The 17,834-nt window shown below is 43.1% G+C and overlaps 1 protein-coding gene across 1 annotated transcript in view; it reads left to right on the top strand.

Moving 5' to 3' along the window:
- LOC126471323 (EH domain-containing protein 1-like) overlaps positions 1–17,834 on the top strand; it is a 148,912-nt gene that overhangs the window by 101,704 nt on the left and 29,374 nt on the right. Inside the window, exon 5 of the mRNA XM_050099446.1 lies at positions 53–154. Within this exon, the coding sequence (XP_049955403.1) occupies positions 53–154 (102 nt within the window). The remainder of the gene's footprint in view (positions 1–52; positions 155–17,834) is intronic.

Raw genomic sequence — 17,834 nt, 5'->3', positions numbered from 1 at the left:
TCAACAAGTAATTTTACCAAATATAATATATATTTGTGTATGTGCTTTTCAGGAGGAGTTTTTGAGATTTCTGAAGAGATGAACAATGACAGCTCCAACAAAAGGAAGAAGAAACAGCCTCTAACTGCAGCCACTGAGAAACTGAAATGGTCAGGTAAGAAATGCTTATTAGGGAATCAAGCAAAAATTCCAAATTACATTTTCTACTTGGAAAATATAGGAGGAAGTTGATTATTTTATATTATTTCAATAAATCTGAAGCAAGAGATTTTCTACATTAGCTATCAATGTCAATATAAATAATGTATTAATACGATTATACAGTGGTGGCTGACAATTATGTGCCATGTGCCAATGTGCTACAGCATGCTGTAAATATTGCACTAAAATCATGCCACTTATTCTTGAATGTGAGCTGAAATCACAGTAAAATTAGGACATCTCTCTTCAAATGCATCCTCGCATGCAAACAAAATGGACAAAAACATGCATTGTAGTGCTCTTTCTATTATGAAACTGCACTAGGCTGAGCAGACATCCCATATTGTATGGGACTTTTCCTTATTTGGCTTAAGTGTTCCATTGCCTCAACACAATATGTATGAGATATATATTGCCCCATTTTTCATTAACCATCCCATATATTTTGAAATAGTGTGCTTTTAAGTGACATGTAGCATAACCAAATGAAGAATAAAGAAAATACTGTGTTTACTGTGTTTTATCCCCCCCCCCCCCCCCCCCCCCCCATGAACCATGGACCTTGCCATTGGTGGGGAGGCTTGCGTGCCTCAGCGATACAGTAAGCTGTGCCGTAGGTCCAACCACAACAGAGGGGTATCTGTTGAGAGGCCAGACAAACATGTGGTTCCTGAAGAGGGGCAGCAGCCTTTTCAGTAGTTGCAGGGGTAACAGTCTGGATGATTGACTGATCTGGCCTTGTAACATTAACCAAAACGGCCTTGCTGTGCTGGTACTGCGAACGGCTGAAAGCAAGGGGAAACTACGGCCGTAATTTTTCCCGAGGGCATGCAGCTTTACTGTACGGTTTAATGATGATGGCGTCCTCTTGGGTAAAATATTCTGGAGGTAAAATAGTCCCCCATTCGGATCTCCGGGCAGGGACTACTCAAGAGGACGTCGTTATCAGGAGAAAGAAAACTGTCATTCTATGGATCGGAGCATGGAATGTCAGATCCCTTAATCGGGCAGGTGGGTTAGAAAATTTAAAAAGAGTAATGGATAGGTTAAAGTTAGATATAGTGGGAATTAATGAAGTTCAGTGGCAGGAGGAACAAGACTTTTGGTCAGGCGAATACAGGGTTATAAATACAAAATAAAATAGGGGTAATGCAGGAGTAGGTTTAATAATGTTATAACCAGGAATAACACAATAACCTCGTCAGTCTGGTTTATTAAATCACAAATCACTTTTTAACAATTATGTTAGCCAAGCGTCTACCCAGGCTCACACTCAGAAGCAATGCATAATTAAAGTTTGGTTATACCAATGTCCAAACGTGCATAGTGGGGTGCACGTCCCGTGATTATTCCCATGTCCAGTGAAGTTCAGTCTCTCCAAGTGAAGTCGCTAGATTTCCGCCGAGCAGCCAGGTAACCTCGAGTGGTGCGGCGAGTCATCCACAAGCAGCTGGAACACGGCGTAATGCACTTCCCGATGAGAACTGTCGTTTGCGGCGGCGGCCAGGTTTATATAAGACTTGCTAGTTAATGGAGCCGTCGGCTGGGGTCGCTGTTTTCCAGGGAAAACCAATCGCAATGTTTCCTGGTGTAGCCAACTGCTGTGTGCTGACAAACGCGCACACGCGAAGGCGGCCAGCGGTGGTAGCTGCGAGCCGCCCGGAGAAGTGCAGCCAGTGATGTATTTCTCGGCCACGTAAGGGAGCGTGCGTGTGAAGACGGCCAGCGATGGAAGCAGCGGGCCGCCCAGAGAAGTGCGGCCAGCGATGCATTTGGCGGCCGCGTACTGGAGCGCATTGTTCGGTGTTTGTTAGGAGTGGTGTATACCACACCCCTTCCCCCGTGGGGAAGCGTGGAAACATTGGCTGCGAATGAATGCCACGTCCATGGCGTCCTCCTCCTCTGAAACCTCGGCGTCGGTGGTGAGACTGGGCACAGGAGCATACGGGCGAAAACGCCCCGGCCGGGGGCGAAGGTTATAGCGTGCGGACCACGGCAGCAGAGGAGGCAGTGCAGGAGAAACCAGTGGCATGTCTTCATCGGCATCCGGAGTGACCTGGGGGTGGCGATTGGGGGAGACCTCGGAGTCCCCGGCTGGCTGTGGCTGGGCCTGGTCCGCGTCCGGGGAAAGAAGCTCCGGCTGGGAGGTGTCGTCCGTGAGCCGACCAGGGGCCAACTGCAAGGACCACCCTGGCGTGTCCTCCTCTGGTTGGCGTGGGGAATCAGGGGAAGCAGGGGACGGGAGGAGAATATGCCGAGGGGGGGAGGAGAAAAACGATGGGGAAGGCAGGTGAGGGCGAAGCTGATTGGCATGTCAAAGAACCTCCCAGTCGGGAAGTTGAACCCGGAAGACTTTCCTGCCCCTGCCCAGGATGATGGTGGCCAGAATCCAGGCTGGTTGTCGGCCGAAGCCCTTCGCCCACACCAGAGTACCTGGGCGGAAACGAGAAGCAGTCAGCGACGGAGTCAACCGAGGTGTCGGCAGAAGCAGCTTCAAGAGGGTCTGGGGCTGCCGTCCATGAAGAAGTTCCGCCGGGCTTTTATCTCTGATGGGCATGGACCTGTAACTGCCCAAGAAAAAAGTAAGAGATGCGTCGGGGGAGTGATCCTGGAGGTATTTCTTCATCTGCGTTTTGAAGGTGCAGATCATCCTCTCTGCCTCGCCATTAGATTGAGGATGGAAGGGGGGCGTCGGAATGTGGCGAATGCCATGCCGGGCACAGAAAACCTAAAAATCCTCACTGCAGAACTGCGGACCATTATCTGAGACGAGAACCTCCGACAGACCTTCTATGGCAAATATTTTTTCTAAGGCTGCAATTGTGGTGGAGGTGGAAACGGAGTTGCAGTGGACAATGTATGGAAACCTGGAATATGCATCGGTGACAATAAAAAACATGGCATTAAACACCGGCCCAGCAAAATCAACGTGCACCTGTTCCCAAGGGCGAGCACATGGTGGCCAAGAGGCAAAGGAATGTCGTGGAGCTACCTGCTGGCGTTGGCGGGAGGGACACGCCTGCGTGAGGCGTTCAATCTCCTCAGTCATAGCGGGCCAGTATGTGAACCGGCGAGCCAAAAGCTTCGTCCGGGATATCCCCCAATGACCTTGGTATAACAGGTGCAGAACATACTGACGTAAAGACTGCGGAATGACGACCCGCGGATGTCCGTCGTCCGAAAGAAGTAGAAGGACCTCGTCAACCAACTGAAGCTGATGGTGGACAGTAAAGAACTGACGAAACGCCGCAGAAGCCCTGAGAGGCAGTCATTCGAGCCATCCATTACGCACGTGACGACAGACTTGTCGGAGCACCTCGTCGTTACTGGTTGCGTCCACGACCCGAGAGCTGGTAATGGGAAACGCCTCTACTGCGGCCTGTGCTTCTTCGTCTACATAAAAACACAGAATTTCCTCTTTGTCGAAATCCAAATCCGGTCCCCATGGAAGGCGGGAGAGGGCATCAGTGTTGGCATGCTCGGTTGTGTTGCAAAAGTGGATTTCATACTGGTATCATGCCAAAAACAAAGCCCAGCGCTGAAGACGGTGAGCAGTCCGGTCAGGGGTCTTTGCTGCAGGATTGAATAATGATATGAGTGGTTTATGATCCATAATGAGGTGAAACTTTGTACCATACACAAAAACATGGAACTTCTTTAAGGCGAAGATGATGGCCAGTGCCTCTTTTTCAATTTGGGAATACCGGCGTTGCGTATCGGTTAATGTTTTCGATGCATAAGCCACAGGGTGCTCCAACCCATCTGCCTCCCTGTGAGCCAGGACCGCCCCAATATCTGTATCCAAGGCATCCGTTGCAATGACAATTTGCTTAGTAGGGTCAAAACATGCTAGGCACGGGGCCTGCAGTAATTGGGATTTCAACCTGTGGAAGGCGCGGTCGCATGCCGGCATCCACTCAAAAGGCTGCCTGGAGAAGTGCGGCCAGCGATGTATTTCTCAGCCACGTAAGGGAGCGTGCGTGTGAAGATGGCCAGTGATGGAAGCAGTGGGCCGCCCAGAGAAGTGCGGCCAGCGATGTATTTGGCGGCCGCGTACTGGAGCACGTTGTTCGGTGTTTGTTAGAAGTGGTGTATACCACAAATAATGAATAAAAAAAATAGGGGTGCGGGTAAGCTACTACAAACAGCATAGTGAACACATTATTGTGGCCAAGATAGACACGAAGCCCACGCACACTACAGTAGTACAAGTTTATATGCCAACTAGCTCTGCAGATGATGAAGAAATTAAAGAAATGTATGATGAAATAAAAGAAATTATTCAGATAGTGAAGGGAGACGAAAATTTAATAGTCATGGGTGACTGGAATTCGACAGTAGAAAAAGGGAGAGAAGGAAATGTAGTAGGTGAATATGGATTGGGGGTAAGAAATGAAAGAGGAAGTCGCCTGGTAGAATTTTGCACAGAGCACAACTTAATCATAGCTAACAGTTGGTTCAAGAATCATAAAAGAAGGTTGTATACATGGAAGAAGCCTGGAAATACTGACAGGTTTCAGATAGATTATATAATGGTAAGACAGAGATTTGGGAACCAGGTTTTAAACTGTAAGACATTTCCAGGGGCAGATGTGGACTCTGACCTCAATCTATTATTTATGAACTGTAGATTAAAACTGAAGAAACTGCAAAAAGGTGAGAATTTAAGAAGATGGGACCTGGATAAACTGAAAGAACCAGAGGTTGTACAGAGTTTCAGGGAGAGCAGAAGGGAACAATTGACAGGAATGGGGGAAAGAAATACAGTAGAAGAAGAATGGGTAGCTTTGAGGGATGAAGCAGTGAAGGCAGCAGAAGATCAATTAGGTAAAAAGATGAGGGCTAGTAGAAATCCTTGGGTAACAAAAGAAATATTGAATTTAATTGATGAAAGGAGAAAATATAAAAATGCAGTAAATGAAGAAGGCAAAAAGGAATACGAAAGTCTCAAAAATGAGATCGACAGGAAGTGCAAAATGGCTAAGTAGGGATGGATAGAGGACAAATGTAAGGATGTAGAGGCTTAGTTCACTAGGTTTAAGATAGATACTGCCTACAGGAAAATTAAAGTGACCTTTGAAGAAAAGAGAACCACTTGTGTGAATATCAAGAGCTCAGATGGAAACCCAGTTCTAAGCAAAGAAGGGAAAGCAGAAAGATGGAAGGAATATATAAAGGGTCTATACCAGGGCGATGTATTTGAGGACAATATTATGGAAATGGAAGAGGATGTAGATGAAGATGAAATGGGAGATATGATACTGCTTCAAGAGTACGACAGAGCACTGAAAGATCTAAGTTGAAACGAGGCCCCAAGGGTAGACAACATTCCATTAGAACTACTGACAGCCTTGGGAGAGTCAGTCCTGACAAAACTCTACCATCTGGTGAGCAAGATGTATGAGACAGGTGAAGTACCCTCATACTTCAAGAAGAATATAATAATTCCGATCCCAAAGATAGCAGGTGTTGACAGATGTGAAAATTACTGAACTATCTGTTTAATAAGTCACGGCTGCAAAATACTAACGCGAATTCTTTACAGATGAATGGAAAAACTGGTAGAAGCTGACCTCGGGGAAGATCAGTTTGGATTCTGTAGAAATATTGGAACACCTGAGGCAATACTGACCCTACGACTTATCTTAGATGCTAGATTAAGAAAAGGTAAACCTACGTTTCCAGCACTTTTAGACTTAGGGAAAGCTTTTGACAATGTTGACTGGAATACTCTCTTTCAAATTCTGAAGATGGCAGGGGTAAAATACAGGAAGCGAAAGGTTATTTACAATTTGTACCAAAACCTGATGGCAATTATAAGAGTCGAAGGGCATGAAAGGGAAGTAGTGGTTGGGAAGGGAGTGAGACAAGGTTTCAGCTTATCCCCAATGTTATTCAATCTGCATATTGAGCAAGCAGTGAAGGAAACAAAAGAAAAATTCGGTGTAGGTATTAAAATCCGTGGAGAAGAAATAAAAACTTTCAGGTTCGCCGATGACATTGTAATTCTGTCAGAGACAGCAAAGGACTTGGAAGAGCAGTTGAACGGAATGGATAGTGTCTTGAAAGGAGGATATAAGATGAACATCAACAAATGCAAAACGAGGATAATGGAATGTAGTCGAATTAAGTCAGGTGATGCTGAGGGAATTAGATTAGGAAATGAGACACTTAAAGTAGTAAAGGAGTTTTGCTATTTGGGGATCAAAATAACTGATGATGGTCGAAGTAGAGAGGATATAAAATGTAGACTGGCAATGGCAAGGAAAGCATTTCTAAAGAAGAGAAATTTGTTGACATCAAGTATAGATTTAAGTGTCAGGAAGTCATTTCTGAAAGTATTTGTATGGAGCGTAGCCATGTATGGAAGTGAAACACGGACGATAAATAGTTTAGACAAGAAGAGAAAAGAAGCTTTTGAATTGTGGTGCTACAGAAGATTGCTGAAGATTAGATGGGTAGATCACATAACTAATGAGGAGGTATTGAATATAATTGGGGAGAAGAGGAGTTTGTGGTACAACTTAACTAGAAGAAGGGATTGGTTCGTCAGACATGTTCCGAGGCATCAAGGGATCACCAATTTAGTATTGGAGGGCAGCTTGAAGGGTAAAAATCGTAGAGGAAGACCAAGAGATGAATACACTAAGCAGATTCAGAGGGATGTAGGTTGCAGTAGGTACTGGGAGATGAAGAAGCTTGCACAGGATAGAGTAGCATGGAGAGCTGCATCAAACCAGTCTCAGGACTGAAGACCACAACAACAACAACAACAACAACAACAGTGTTTGATTAAACCAACCTGGATGAGATCTATCATTTTCCACTCCCTTACATCTCAACATAACTGCTGGGAGAACTTGCAGCTCATTCCTGCATTTGTGCTAGCTCCACCTTGCACTAATGCTACTGCGGAAAGAGTGTTCTCAATCACAAATGGTTTATGAACTGATGACAAGAAGAGATATAGTGTTGAAGCCATTAAGGAAACAATTATAACTAAGACTCATTATGGGGATACTTCATGCGTTGATTTTTATAAAATTCCATTTGAAAATATCGTACTCTTGAATTATGTACATCTTTCTGCAAAATATAAGAAACAAAAAAAAAATTCATAAACTACTTATAGTGAAACTTCCAGGCCAATTGAGTTTAAAAACAAGTAACCTATGTAAATAACCATCATTTTCTACCCTACTTAAAGACACCATTATCGGTTAGATTAGATTGGAATTACTTTCATTCCAATTGGTCCATTGTGAGGTCCTCCAGGATGTAGAAGTTGTCAGAAAAACAATAATACATGACAAATATTTACAACCGAAACAAATAAGCTAATCTACCTTCCATAGGTCCCAAATGGAATGATCATCATTTTTTTTAATGAACACTATATAAAAGAATCGTTTTACAAACACTAATGTACTGAATTTAAAATATAAAATGTTTTTTTTATTTATAAGGTAATAAACATGTACTAGAACTACACACAAATCAGTTGGTTCAACTGAGAAATTTATCAATGGAGTAGAAGGAGTTGGCCACCAAAAAATCCTTTAGGCTTCTCTTAAACTGAATTTCATTGGTTGTTAATCTTTTTATGGCTACTGGCAAGTTATTGAAAATGTGTGTTCCTGAATAATGCACACCTTTTTGTACAAGAGAAAGTGACTTTAAATCGTTGTGAAGATTATTCTTATTTCTAGTATTGATTCCATGAATTGAGCTGTTGGTTTGAAGAAGTGATATATTTTTATTGACAAATTTCATTAAGGAATAAATATATTGGGAAGCAGTAGTAAGTATCCCTAGTTCCCTAAACAGGCTTCTGCAGGATGTTCTTGAGTTCACACCACATATAACTCTTACTGTACTTTTTTGTGCTTGGAAAACTTTAGCATGGCTTGATAAATTACCCCCGAAAAATAATCTCATATGACATTATGGAATGAAAGTAAGCATAGTATGCCAGCTTTTTCATTTTTACAGCCCCTATGTCTGACACAATTCGCATTGCAAATAGAGATTTGTTAAGACACTTCAGCAATTCTGTGGTGTGCTCCTCCCAGTTGAATTTATTACCAAGCTGTAATCCCAAGAATGTAGCACTGTCCCCTTTTTCTATCTGCTTGTCATCGTATGTTAGGCATATACTCGTGGGACACCCCTTACAAGTTCTGAAGTGCATGTAGTGTGTTTTTTCAATGTTTAGTGACAAAGAATTGGCTAGGAACCAGTGATTAATGTCCACAAATATTGTATTGGCCAATCTTTCTAAGACTACACTTGATCTGCTATTTATTGCAATGTTTGTATCATCAGCAAACAAAACAAACTTGGCATCTGGTAATGTTACTGATGAAAGGTCATTGATATACACAAGAAAAAGTAAGGGCCCTAAGATGGAACCTTGTGGCACCCCACATGTAATTAGTTCCCAGTTGGATGATGCCTGATGTCTCTTTCCCCAATAACACCCTTTGTTTCCTGCCAGAGATATAAGATTTGAACCATTTTGCAGCATTTTCTGTTACACTATAATATTCTAATTTATTTATAAGGATATTGTGATTTACACAGTCAAATGCCTTTGATACATCGCAAAATATAACAATTGCCTGCAATTTTTTATCTAATGAATTAAGCACATTTTCACTGCAACAGTGTTTAATTTCTTAACTTTTAGGTGTCGCAACACGCCTCCTTCCTCCTTCTCCCCCCCCCCCCCCCCCCCCCCCTCCTGCCAGCCAGGGAGAGAGACTTGTGATAAGACTGTACGTGCATACACACACACGCACGCACACACACACACACACACACACACACACACACACACACACACACACACACACACAGTACCTCCTGCCCGTCACATCACGTTGGTGACCCATTGTGTCATGTTCACTTGTGCTGGTGCAGGTGCAAATTATAGTTTCGTAGTGAATTAATACATGTGTACTAGTGTACAATTTCAAATCTCTGGTGCTGAACTATTTAAAAAAAAAGGGGTGAGGCGGGGGGGGGGGGGGGGGGGGGGGCTCTCTGGGAGGTGCCAGAATGCATTCCAGCTGAAATTAAGCCCTGCACTGCGAGTGTAGATAGCCTTCTCAATATCAAAACCCTTTAGAAATCCAAACTGCAACTTTGACAGTATGTTATTTGAGATAAGATGGTTATAGAGCCAATTGTACATTACTTTTTCTAAAATTTTTGAGAATGCTCCCAAAAGTGAAATTGGACTGAAATTTGATGCTATTTCTTTATCTCCCTTCTTAAACAGTGGCTTAACTTCAGCATATTTCAACCATTCAGGAAATATTCCCCTGATAAACGACTGGTTACACAGATAGCTTAATATGTTACTTAACTCAGAATCACATGCCTTAATTAACTTTGTTGATATTTCATCATACCCACTAGATGCTTTTGATTTTAAAGATTTTATGATGGACATTATTTCTGCAAAAGTAATATAGTGTGTTTTGCATGTGTCAATAATAAAACAATGAAATATTTATCTGATTAGTAATACAAGGTATTTTGATAATTTTTTGAGTGAAAATTTTGAGACAGTGTATGTATGTTCAAATGGCGCTGAGCACTATGGGACTCAACTGCTGAGGTCATTAGTCCCCTAGAACTTAGAACTAGTGAAACCTAACTAACCTAAGGACATCACACACATCCATGCCCGAGGCAGGATTCGAACCTGCGACCGCAGCGGTCTCGCGGTTCCAGACTGCAGTGCCAGAACCGCACGGCCACTTCGGGCGGCAGTGTATGTACACTCCTGGAAATTGAAATAAGAACACCGTGAATTCATTGTCCCAGGAAGGGGAAACTTTATTGACACATTCCTGGGGTCAGATACATCACATGATCGCACTGACAGAACCACAGGCACATAGACACAGGCAACAGAGCATGCACAATGTCGGCACTAGTACAGTGTATATCCACCTTTCGCAGCAATGCAGGCTGCTATTCTCTCATGGAGACGATCGTAGAGATGCTGGATGTAGTCCTGTGGAACGGCTTGCCATGCCATTTCCACCTGGCGCCTCAGTTGGACCAGCGTTCGTGCTGGACGTGCAGAACGCGTGAGACGACGCTTCATCCAGTCCCAAACATGCTCAATGGGGGACAGATCCGGAGATCTTGCTGGCCAGGGTAGTTGACTTACACCTTCTAGAGCACGTTGGGTGGCACGGGATACATGCGGACGTGCATTGTCCTGTTGGAACAGCAAGTTCCCTTGCCGGTCTAGGAATGGTAGAACGATGGGTTCGATGACGGTTTGGATGTACCGTGCACTATTCAGTGTCCCCTCGACGATCACCAGTGGTGTACGGCCAGTGTAGGAGATCGCTCCCCACACCATGATGCCGGGTGTTGGCCTGTGTGCCTCGGTCGTATGCAGTCCTGATTGTGGCGCTCACCTGCACGGCGCCAAACACGCATACGACCATCATTGGCACCAAGGCAGAAGCGACTCTCATCGCTGAAGACGACACGTCTCCATTCGTCCCTCCATTCACGCCTGTCGCGACACCACTGGAGGCGGGCTGCACGATGTTGGGGCGTGAGCGGAAGACGGCCTAACGGTGTGCGGGACCGTAGCCCAGCTTCATGGAGACGGTTGCGAATGGTCCTCGCCGATACCCCAGGAGCAACAGTGTCCCTGATTTGCTGGGAAGTGGCGGTGCGGTCCCCTACGGCACTGCGTAGGATCCTACGGTCTTGGCGTGCATCCGTGCGTCGCTGCGGTCCGGTCCCAGGTCGACGGGCACGTGCACCTTCCGCCGACCACTGGCGATAACATCGATGTACTGTGGAGACCTCACGCCCCACGTGTTGAGCAATTCGGCGGTACGTCCACCCGGCCTCCCGCATGCCCACTATACGCCCTCGCTCAAAGTCCGTCAACTGCACATACGGTTCACGTCCACGCTGTCGCGGCATGCTATCAGTGTTAAACACTGCGATGGAGCTCCGTATGCCACGGCAAACTGGCTGACACTGACGGCGGCGGTGCACAAATGCTGTGCAGCTAGCGCCATTCGACGGCCAACACCGCGGTTCCTGGTGTGTCCGCTGTGCCGTGCGTGTGATCATTGCTTGTACAGCCCTCTCGCAGTGTCCGGAGCAAGTATGGTGGGTCTGACACACCGGTGTCAATGTGTTCTTTTTTCCATTTCCAGGAGTGTATGTAATTGCATCATAAACCAAGTAGTTTAACACAAGTCTACTATGTAGATATAGTATAAACAAGAATTTTCACAAAATTTTGATTCATATCAACTTTTAATTTTAGTCCCATATTTTTATTTTGGAAATCTGGTCAACCCAAACTACAAACCAATGTTGAGTGTGGAAATGATGGTCAGCTGCACTACAATCAATTCAGTGAAAGGATGCAGCTGTCTGTTTTTGACTGTGCATGCTCTGATGTAATGTTATCCATGCTCACCTGAAACACTCACTGCGATCGTAGAAGTATGGCATGTCCAATGAATGAAGGTTTTGTGATGAGTAAGTAGATAGTGGTCCAGGTGCTACCATGTGAGCAATTTCACAATATGCAGTGTTAATCATTTATTATCTCACAGTGATTCATAGAATCCCTCATGACAAGGCCTTCAGTATTGTTACTGAAGCGATGCAAATACAAATACAAATGTTTTATTCCACTGTTGAGCATATTTACATGCAAATGGTGTTGTCAGTGTTAACATAATAATAATAACAATAATAATAATATAAACTCTGATATGACAAATTTTATTAACTACAGTATAATAATGTTTCATATGGGCTAAGTTCAGCTATGCACCTTATGGATTTCTTTTGCCATTTAAACACTAATTTTGAGCCTACAGAATTGCCCCATAATAGTATTCCATAACTCAGGTGCGAATGGAAGAATGCAAAATATTCATATACAGAAGTTATTTGCTGTGACTGCTCCTCAGCTTGTACAGCAGATACACGGCACGTGCCAATTTTCTGCATATCTTCCCTGTGTGGGTATCCCAGTTGAGCTTTTGGTCTATATGAAAGCGTCATCAGCATATACCACTGCATCACATGATACAACTGCAGGTAAATCATTTATATAAATAATGAAAATAAAAGGTCCAAGAACACATCCGTGAGGTATGCCCTTTACAACTGGGAGGCGTTCTGACATTTTATTATTTACCTTAACTAACTGTTTTCTATTGTTGAAGTATGACTGAATTAGGCACAGAGTACTCTCTCTCACTCCGTAGTGGTAGAATTTTTTATGAGAATATTGTGGAAGACCATATCAAAAGCTTTCCTGAGGTCCAACAGTGTTGCATTGATAGTACCTTTATTTTCAAAACAATTGTATATTTTTACTACCATATTCTCAACTGCTTTGACTGTAGAGAGGCTGGATCTGAAACCATACTGTGAGGAGGTGAGTGTATCATTATGTTCAAAATATTGGCTCATTTGTTTATGCATGCAGTATTCTATCATTTTTGATGCTATGGGTATAAGTGATATTGGTCGACAGTTATCTGGTGATGCTATATCTCCTTTTTTACGTACTGGTTTAACTACAAATATTTTTAAACATTCTGGATTATTACCTTCATTTAAAATTTTGTTGATTATTTTAGTCAGTGGTGTTACAATCTGATTTCTGATATATTTAATAACATAATTTGACAGACCGTAGTAATCTTCTGCTCTAGACTTACTGAGCTTAGCTGTTGATTCATTGACCATCTTCTCAGTTACACAAGCCCAGTGAGGGCTGTCTGTCTGTTTACCATTCATTTTTGGCAGCAGTGCTTCTGCCTTATTCACATTCTCCATTATGCTGTTATATGATTGAGGACTGACAAAAAGTGCATTTAGAATATCAGGTGGAATTAGTATACCTTCTTATATTTTATCATCACAGTTAGTTTTTGTTTTAATAACTTCCCATGCAACTTTATTATTTTTAAAGTAACAGATAAAAGCAATTACTGTGAACTGTATCTGTATACTACATCATCAACATCCATTCAATTTAGGCCATTTAATTTATACATTGCTGTTATGGTCGCTGGAGAAACCATTAATCTCTTGATGTTCAACAAGTCAACTTCATTTATTTATCTCAGGTAAGCTTATCTTCAGAATATTTACAGAAATGTTACAAAAATCATGTGTGACACAATTATTTAAAATAGTTAACAATAAAATGACAAAATTTTAATAGAACATGAGGAGCTTGAAATTTATATTCATCATTCTAATGGTCCCTCAAAAGTGGGTAAGAAACAAATAAGGTTGGTTAACCAAGGGTTTTACAATGTATTTGAGGACCTGTTGCTTACATATATAATTCCCAGGTTCCACTACATATCCTACCTATGAACTTTCCTGCATACGTACAGTTCTCTGTTTGTGGGTCTTGTACCCCTTTCAGTTCCTTGCCCCCCCTCCTCTTTTTTAGCTATTTGTTTTTCATCTATGTTGTGACCTCCTTATAATGTTACCGCCTCTAATTTGCAGTGAAACTTGAATTTAACTATCAAATAACTATCAAATATAATAACAGTCAAACATTAAAAACGGAAAATCCAGGATGGAATGTAACAATATTAGAGAAGGAAAGTTGCTACTCACAATATATCAGAGATATTGAGTCGAGTTAGGCACAACAAAATGATTCACACAATTATATGTGAAAATATTGATTTGATTAATTTGCATAAATTTTCAATATCAACATGGTGATAGCTGTACAATAGTTAAGGGGGGTTGGCGGTGTGAGTGGGTGACATGGAGCAGAACAGCAGGTTAAGTGCATAACACTAGGTTAATATGCTTAATTTTTATGTAAAACACAGTACAATAATTTAAGGGGGTGGCTGACAAAGAAGAAGATTGTATCAGAAATGGCGTTCAAAAGCATGTGAAATTCAAAAAGTGTACCAGAAAATGGTGGGAGGACATAACTAATTACTTAATTTGGCATCAAAGGCGATACAATAGGTTAAGGAAATGAGGGTGACATGGAAAACCACTTAACAGAACACTAGTTAAAGTACCTGTCAATCAAAGGAGAACAACAGGTTAAGTACCTGTCAATCAAAGGAGAACAATATGTTTGCCACTGAGTGCCTACATGCCCCTGATGCAGGCAACCCGCACTAACAAAATGTTCTCATACATAGTTTTCTCCACTACTATCGGTGTCTTTACAAAAAATTGAAGGTGCTAAATATTAGACTTAGAAAGATGAAAATTGGTATGAACTGTCAGTTTGATATAAGAACCTTAACTATGTGACCCCATTAAATTGCCTCTAATAATTTTCGAGTAATTTACTGAAAACTGAATTTGGAACAACAACGTCCTTTTTTGTAATAGATTAAGTATCTTTTATAGTAATGATAGCAAGTTCTGACTACAGCACCTGATGAAACCCGGTAAATAATAAAGTTATAACAAGTTTCAAGACTTTGATGTAAATAACAATCAATACAAGGTCTCTTACAGTTGTAATTAAAAGGTCATATTGTATGTCGGTTCCAATCTAAAACTTCTAGCCATCAAATTTCAAATGCAGTCGAGCTGAAACTCGTTTTCTGTAATTAAAGCCAACTTTACTCTATTTATATAAAAATTACAAAGATTGTAAATTGATTCATGAGCGAATTATTAAATAAAATATGTCCGAGAAATCGGCCATTTAGATGCTGCTACCTGCGCATACAGCAGAAGACAACAGATGTTCCCTCAGCTGTCAGCTGCTCCCATATATAAATACGGCCAGAGAGGCAGTAGAGAGACGAAACAAAGTGGGTATGGTGAAGAGGAAGGTGGTACGGTACGGTACGGTGCACAAGCTCCACATACATCGACTCACTAAGTGGACACGCACGCTCAAAGAGGCGACGGTAGCAGCTCTGATGTGCCTGATGGTTTTCCAGACTATGTTCCCCCTTGATTGACAGTGTCAGACATTGCAACAACTTCTGCAAGAGGTGGCGATAGCACCTGTGATGTGTCCGGCGACTTCCCACAGCGTGTTGACACTGAAGCAGTTGCTCCAACTGTGGACACGTCCAAGGGCTCGCATGCACGTAAAGTAGTTCAGAAGCGGCCTGTATTGATGGGAATGCTTTAATATTCATTCGCCAGAACACTGGACATTGGTGACTGGCAGACAGTTCGTCCCAACCAAGGAGATGGAGTCGCGGACAGGACCACAATCTTGCACGCTTCTGCGCCTGTACAACTACCTGACGTTGAGCTTGCTCTGCCAATTGTTGTTCACAGCAGCGCAAGCATACCATTTGTGAGTACTGCAAACGAAAGCGCTGACAACTCGCAATCTTGGAAGTAAATCTGGCCATTAGAATGAGAATCACTCCCGCCACAAGGCCATCCGACGTAAATTCACGGAAGAGCCATGCTGCCGTGAGCGAGGTTTCCAAACCCATCAAACGTTCTGCTCCAGCAAGTCCGTAGGCAAGAGCGCCAGAAAAGTCACTAGAGCATAGCAAACGCAGGAAATGTCTGAGGAAGATGGTTTTGTCAGGCCAAACCGGGAACAAGTGGAAACCGACAACCGTTTTTCTAGCCTGAATGACAATGCTAACGAAGCTACAACAACTGACATGGATGTATCTGTGTCGGCCGAGCAGGGAAAAAGGTTACCACGTCCACCACTGGTAGTTATTAACTGGAAAGAGGATGACAAATGCCTCCAACTTAAAATCAAATCGGTCGTGGAAAATAATTCTACTGTTCAACTTACTGGACGCAACTTGTACAAAGTTACGACGCTCTCCAGAGATGACTATGAAGCAGTGGTGAAAACGGTCAGGCACAAAAAACTGCATAGTTTTACGTACGCCTCACAGTCAATGAAACTTATTAAGGCAGTGTTTAGGAAACTGCCCTTCAATATGAAGCTAGATCATTTGCGTGAAGAACAGAGTTTTCGGTGTTTCGTCGCACGTTCTGTAAGCAAAGACCCACAAAGAGCAGGCTCTGTTCTGCGTGATGCTCCAGGACAGCATCGCTAACAGAAAAATATTCCAAGTTGAGTTCATCACCAATATAAAAGCAGAAGTAGAGAAATTGAAAGGGAAGCACAGGAGGGTACAGAGCTTTATCTGCCAAAGTCTCGACCATGTTTTGCACGATGCCCACCCACTGCGTTAACTGTGCTGGAAAACATGAAAGTGGTGAATGTCTCTTACCACAGACTGATAAGCCGAAATACTGCAATTGTCCAGAAAAGCATGTAGCATGTTTTCGCAGTTGCTCTGCATTTAGAGTAGGCGGTGTGAAAAATAAACCTCATGTATGTAGTAAGGTACAGGCGGTGAAGACATTTGCGAAAGCCGCGGCTATCTCTCACTTGACTGTTGCAGACATCATGATCTCGTTTCTTTCATAGTTCTGGAACTTGTAGTACCTTTTCTACTTATCTGCTCTATTTGTTTGGCTTTTTACACTTCACTTTCTGGTGTGTGTGCTCTATGTGTCATTCTTGTTTTATTAACCTATTTCTCTTATTGTGCTGACCGATGACCTCACTGTCTGGTCTCCTTCCCCAAACAACCCAACCCTCTTATTGTGCTCTTTATACACGCTATAGGCCTGGCCACCTTGTGGTCGGGAGCCAAAGTATTCGGTTACTCAGATAGACGATTGACAGGTTTTCAGACCACTGCGCCTCTTCATAGAACTGGTGGGTGATCTGTTTGAGGCAGTCCTTTAACACTGGAACCCCAGCCTGCTCGTGAAGCTCCCTTTAGGGGAAGCATCTTGGTAGGTGCAGAGCAAGGTGGAGAGCTTTGTTCTGCACTTTCTGTAGTTTTACAGTGTGTATGTTTACAGCATTGCCCTACACCACAGAAGCATACTCTATAATGGGCCTAATAAGTGCCAGGTAAAGAGTTTATCCACACTGGGTGATTAATAACTACCTGTGGTGGAAGAAGTAATCTTTTCCCTGCTTGGTCGGCATGGATACGTCCGTGTCGATTGTACCTGTCAGCCATAGCCAAGCGCCATCTGATCGGCTCTGTCTCATTTGCAGTCACACTGAGCTGTAGGTCTGTTGGTAGCTTGATCAACCACACGTCCAACAGTTTGGCATCCAATATAAGAGCTAGATCAGTTGAGCTGCAGAGGTGGTGCCAGAAATGTAACTGACTATCACCCGGTTTGAACTCATACATGACCTCTTGAAGTTTCTGTTCCAGCACGCGGAATTGTCTCTGTAACAGTAGTGCATTGGGTCACTCATATTTATTCTCCATGAGAGGTGACTTGTGCCCGATAATGTGGTGTATGCCGACCACATTGTCACCACGTACACTCGTGTTCAGAAAAAAACAGAACACCTTCAGCGACTAAAGGTAGGACATTCATATTCACAGGACGTGTACACTAGTATGTTCTGCAGAAATGATTAGCATTTGAACCATGTCAGCTGCAAGTTCAGGGTCAACACTGGCATTGCGGTGCAGCGCAGCCTACTGGTGAAATATGCCTGCAGCTCTTGTTGTCCCTGTAAACTGAAGGTAATGGATCAGTGTGACTTGATCAGATGTGCAGGGTGCCTCGCAGATTTATACATGAAC

This window comes from Schistocerca serialis, chromosome 3 (assembly GCF_023864345.2).
Source record: "Schistocerca serialis cubense isolate TAMUIC-IGC-003099 chromosome 3, iqSchSeri2.2, whole genome shotgun sequence".
In the NCBI taxonomy this organism is placed as follows: Eukaryota; Metazoa; Arthropoda; class Insecta; order Orthoptera; family Acrididae; genus Schistocerca; species Schistocerca serialis.
Note: the sequence above shows the minus strand (reverse complement) of the source record. Positions and strands in the feature narration are given on the sequence as shown.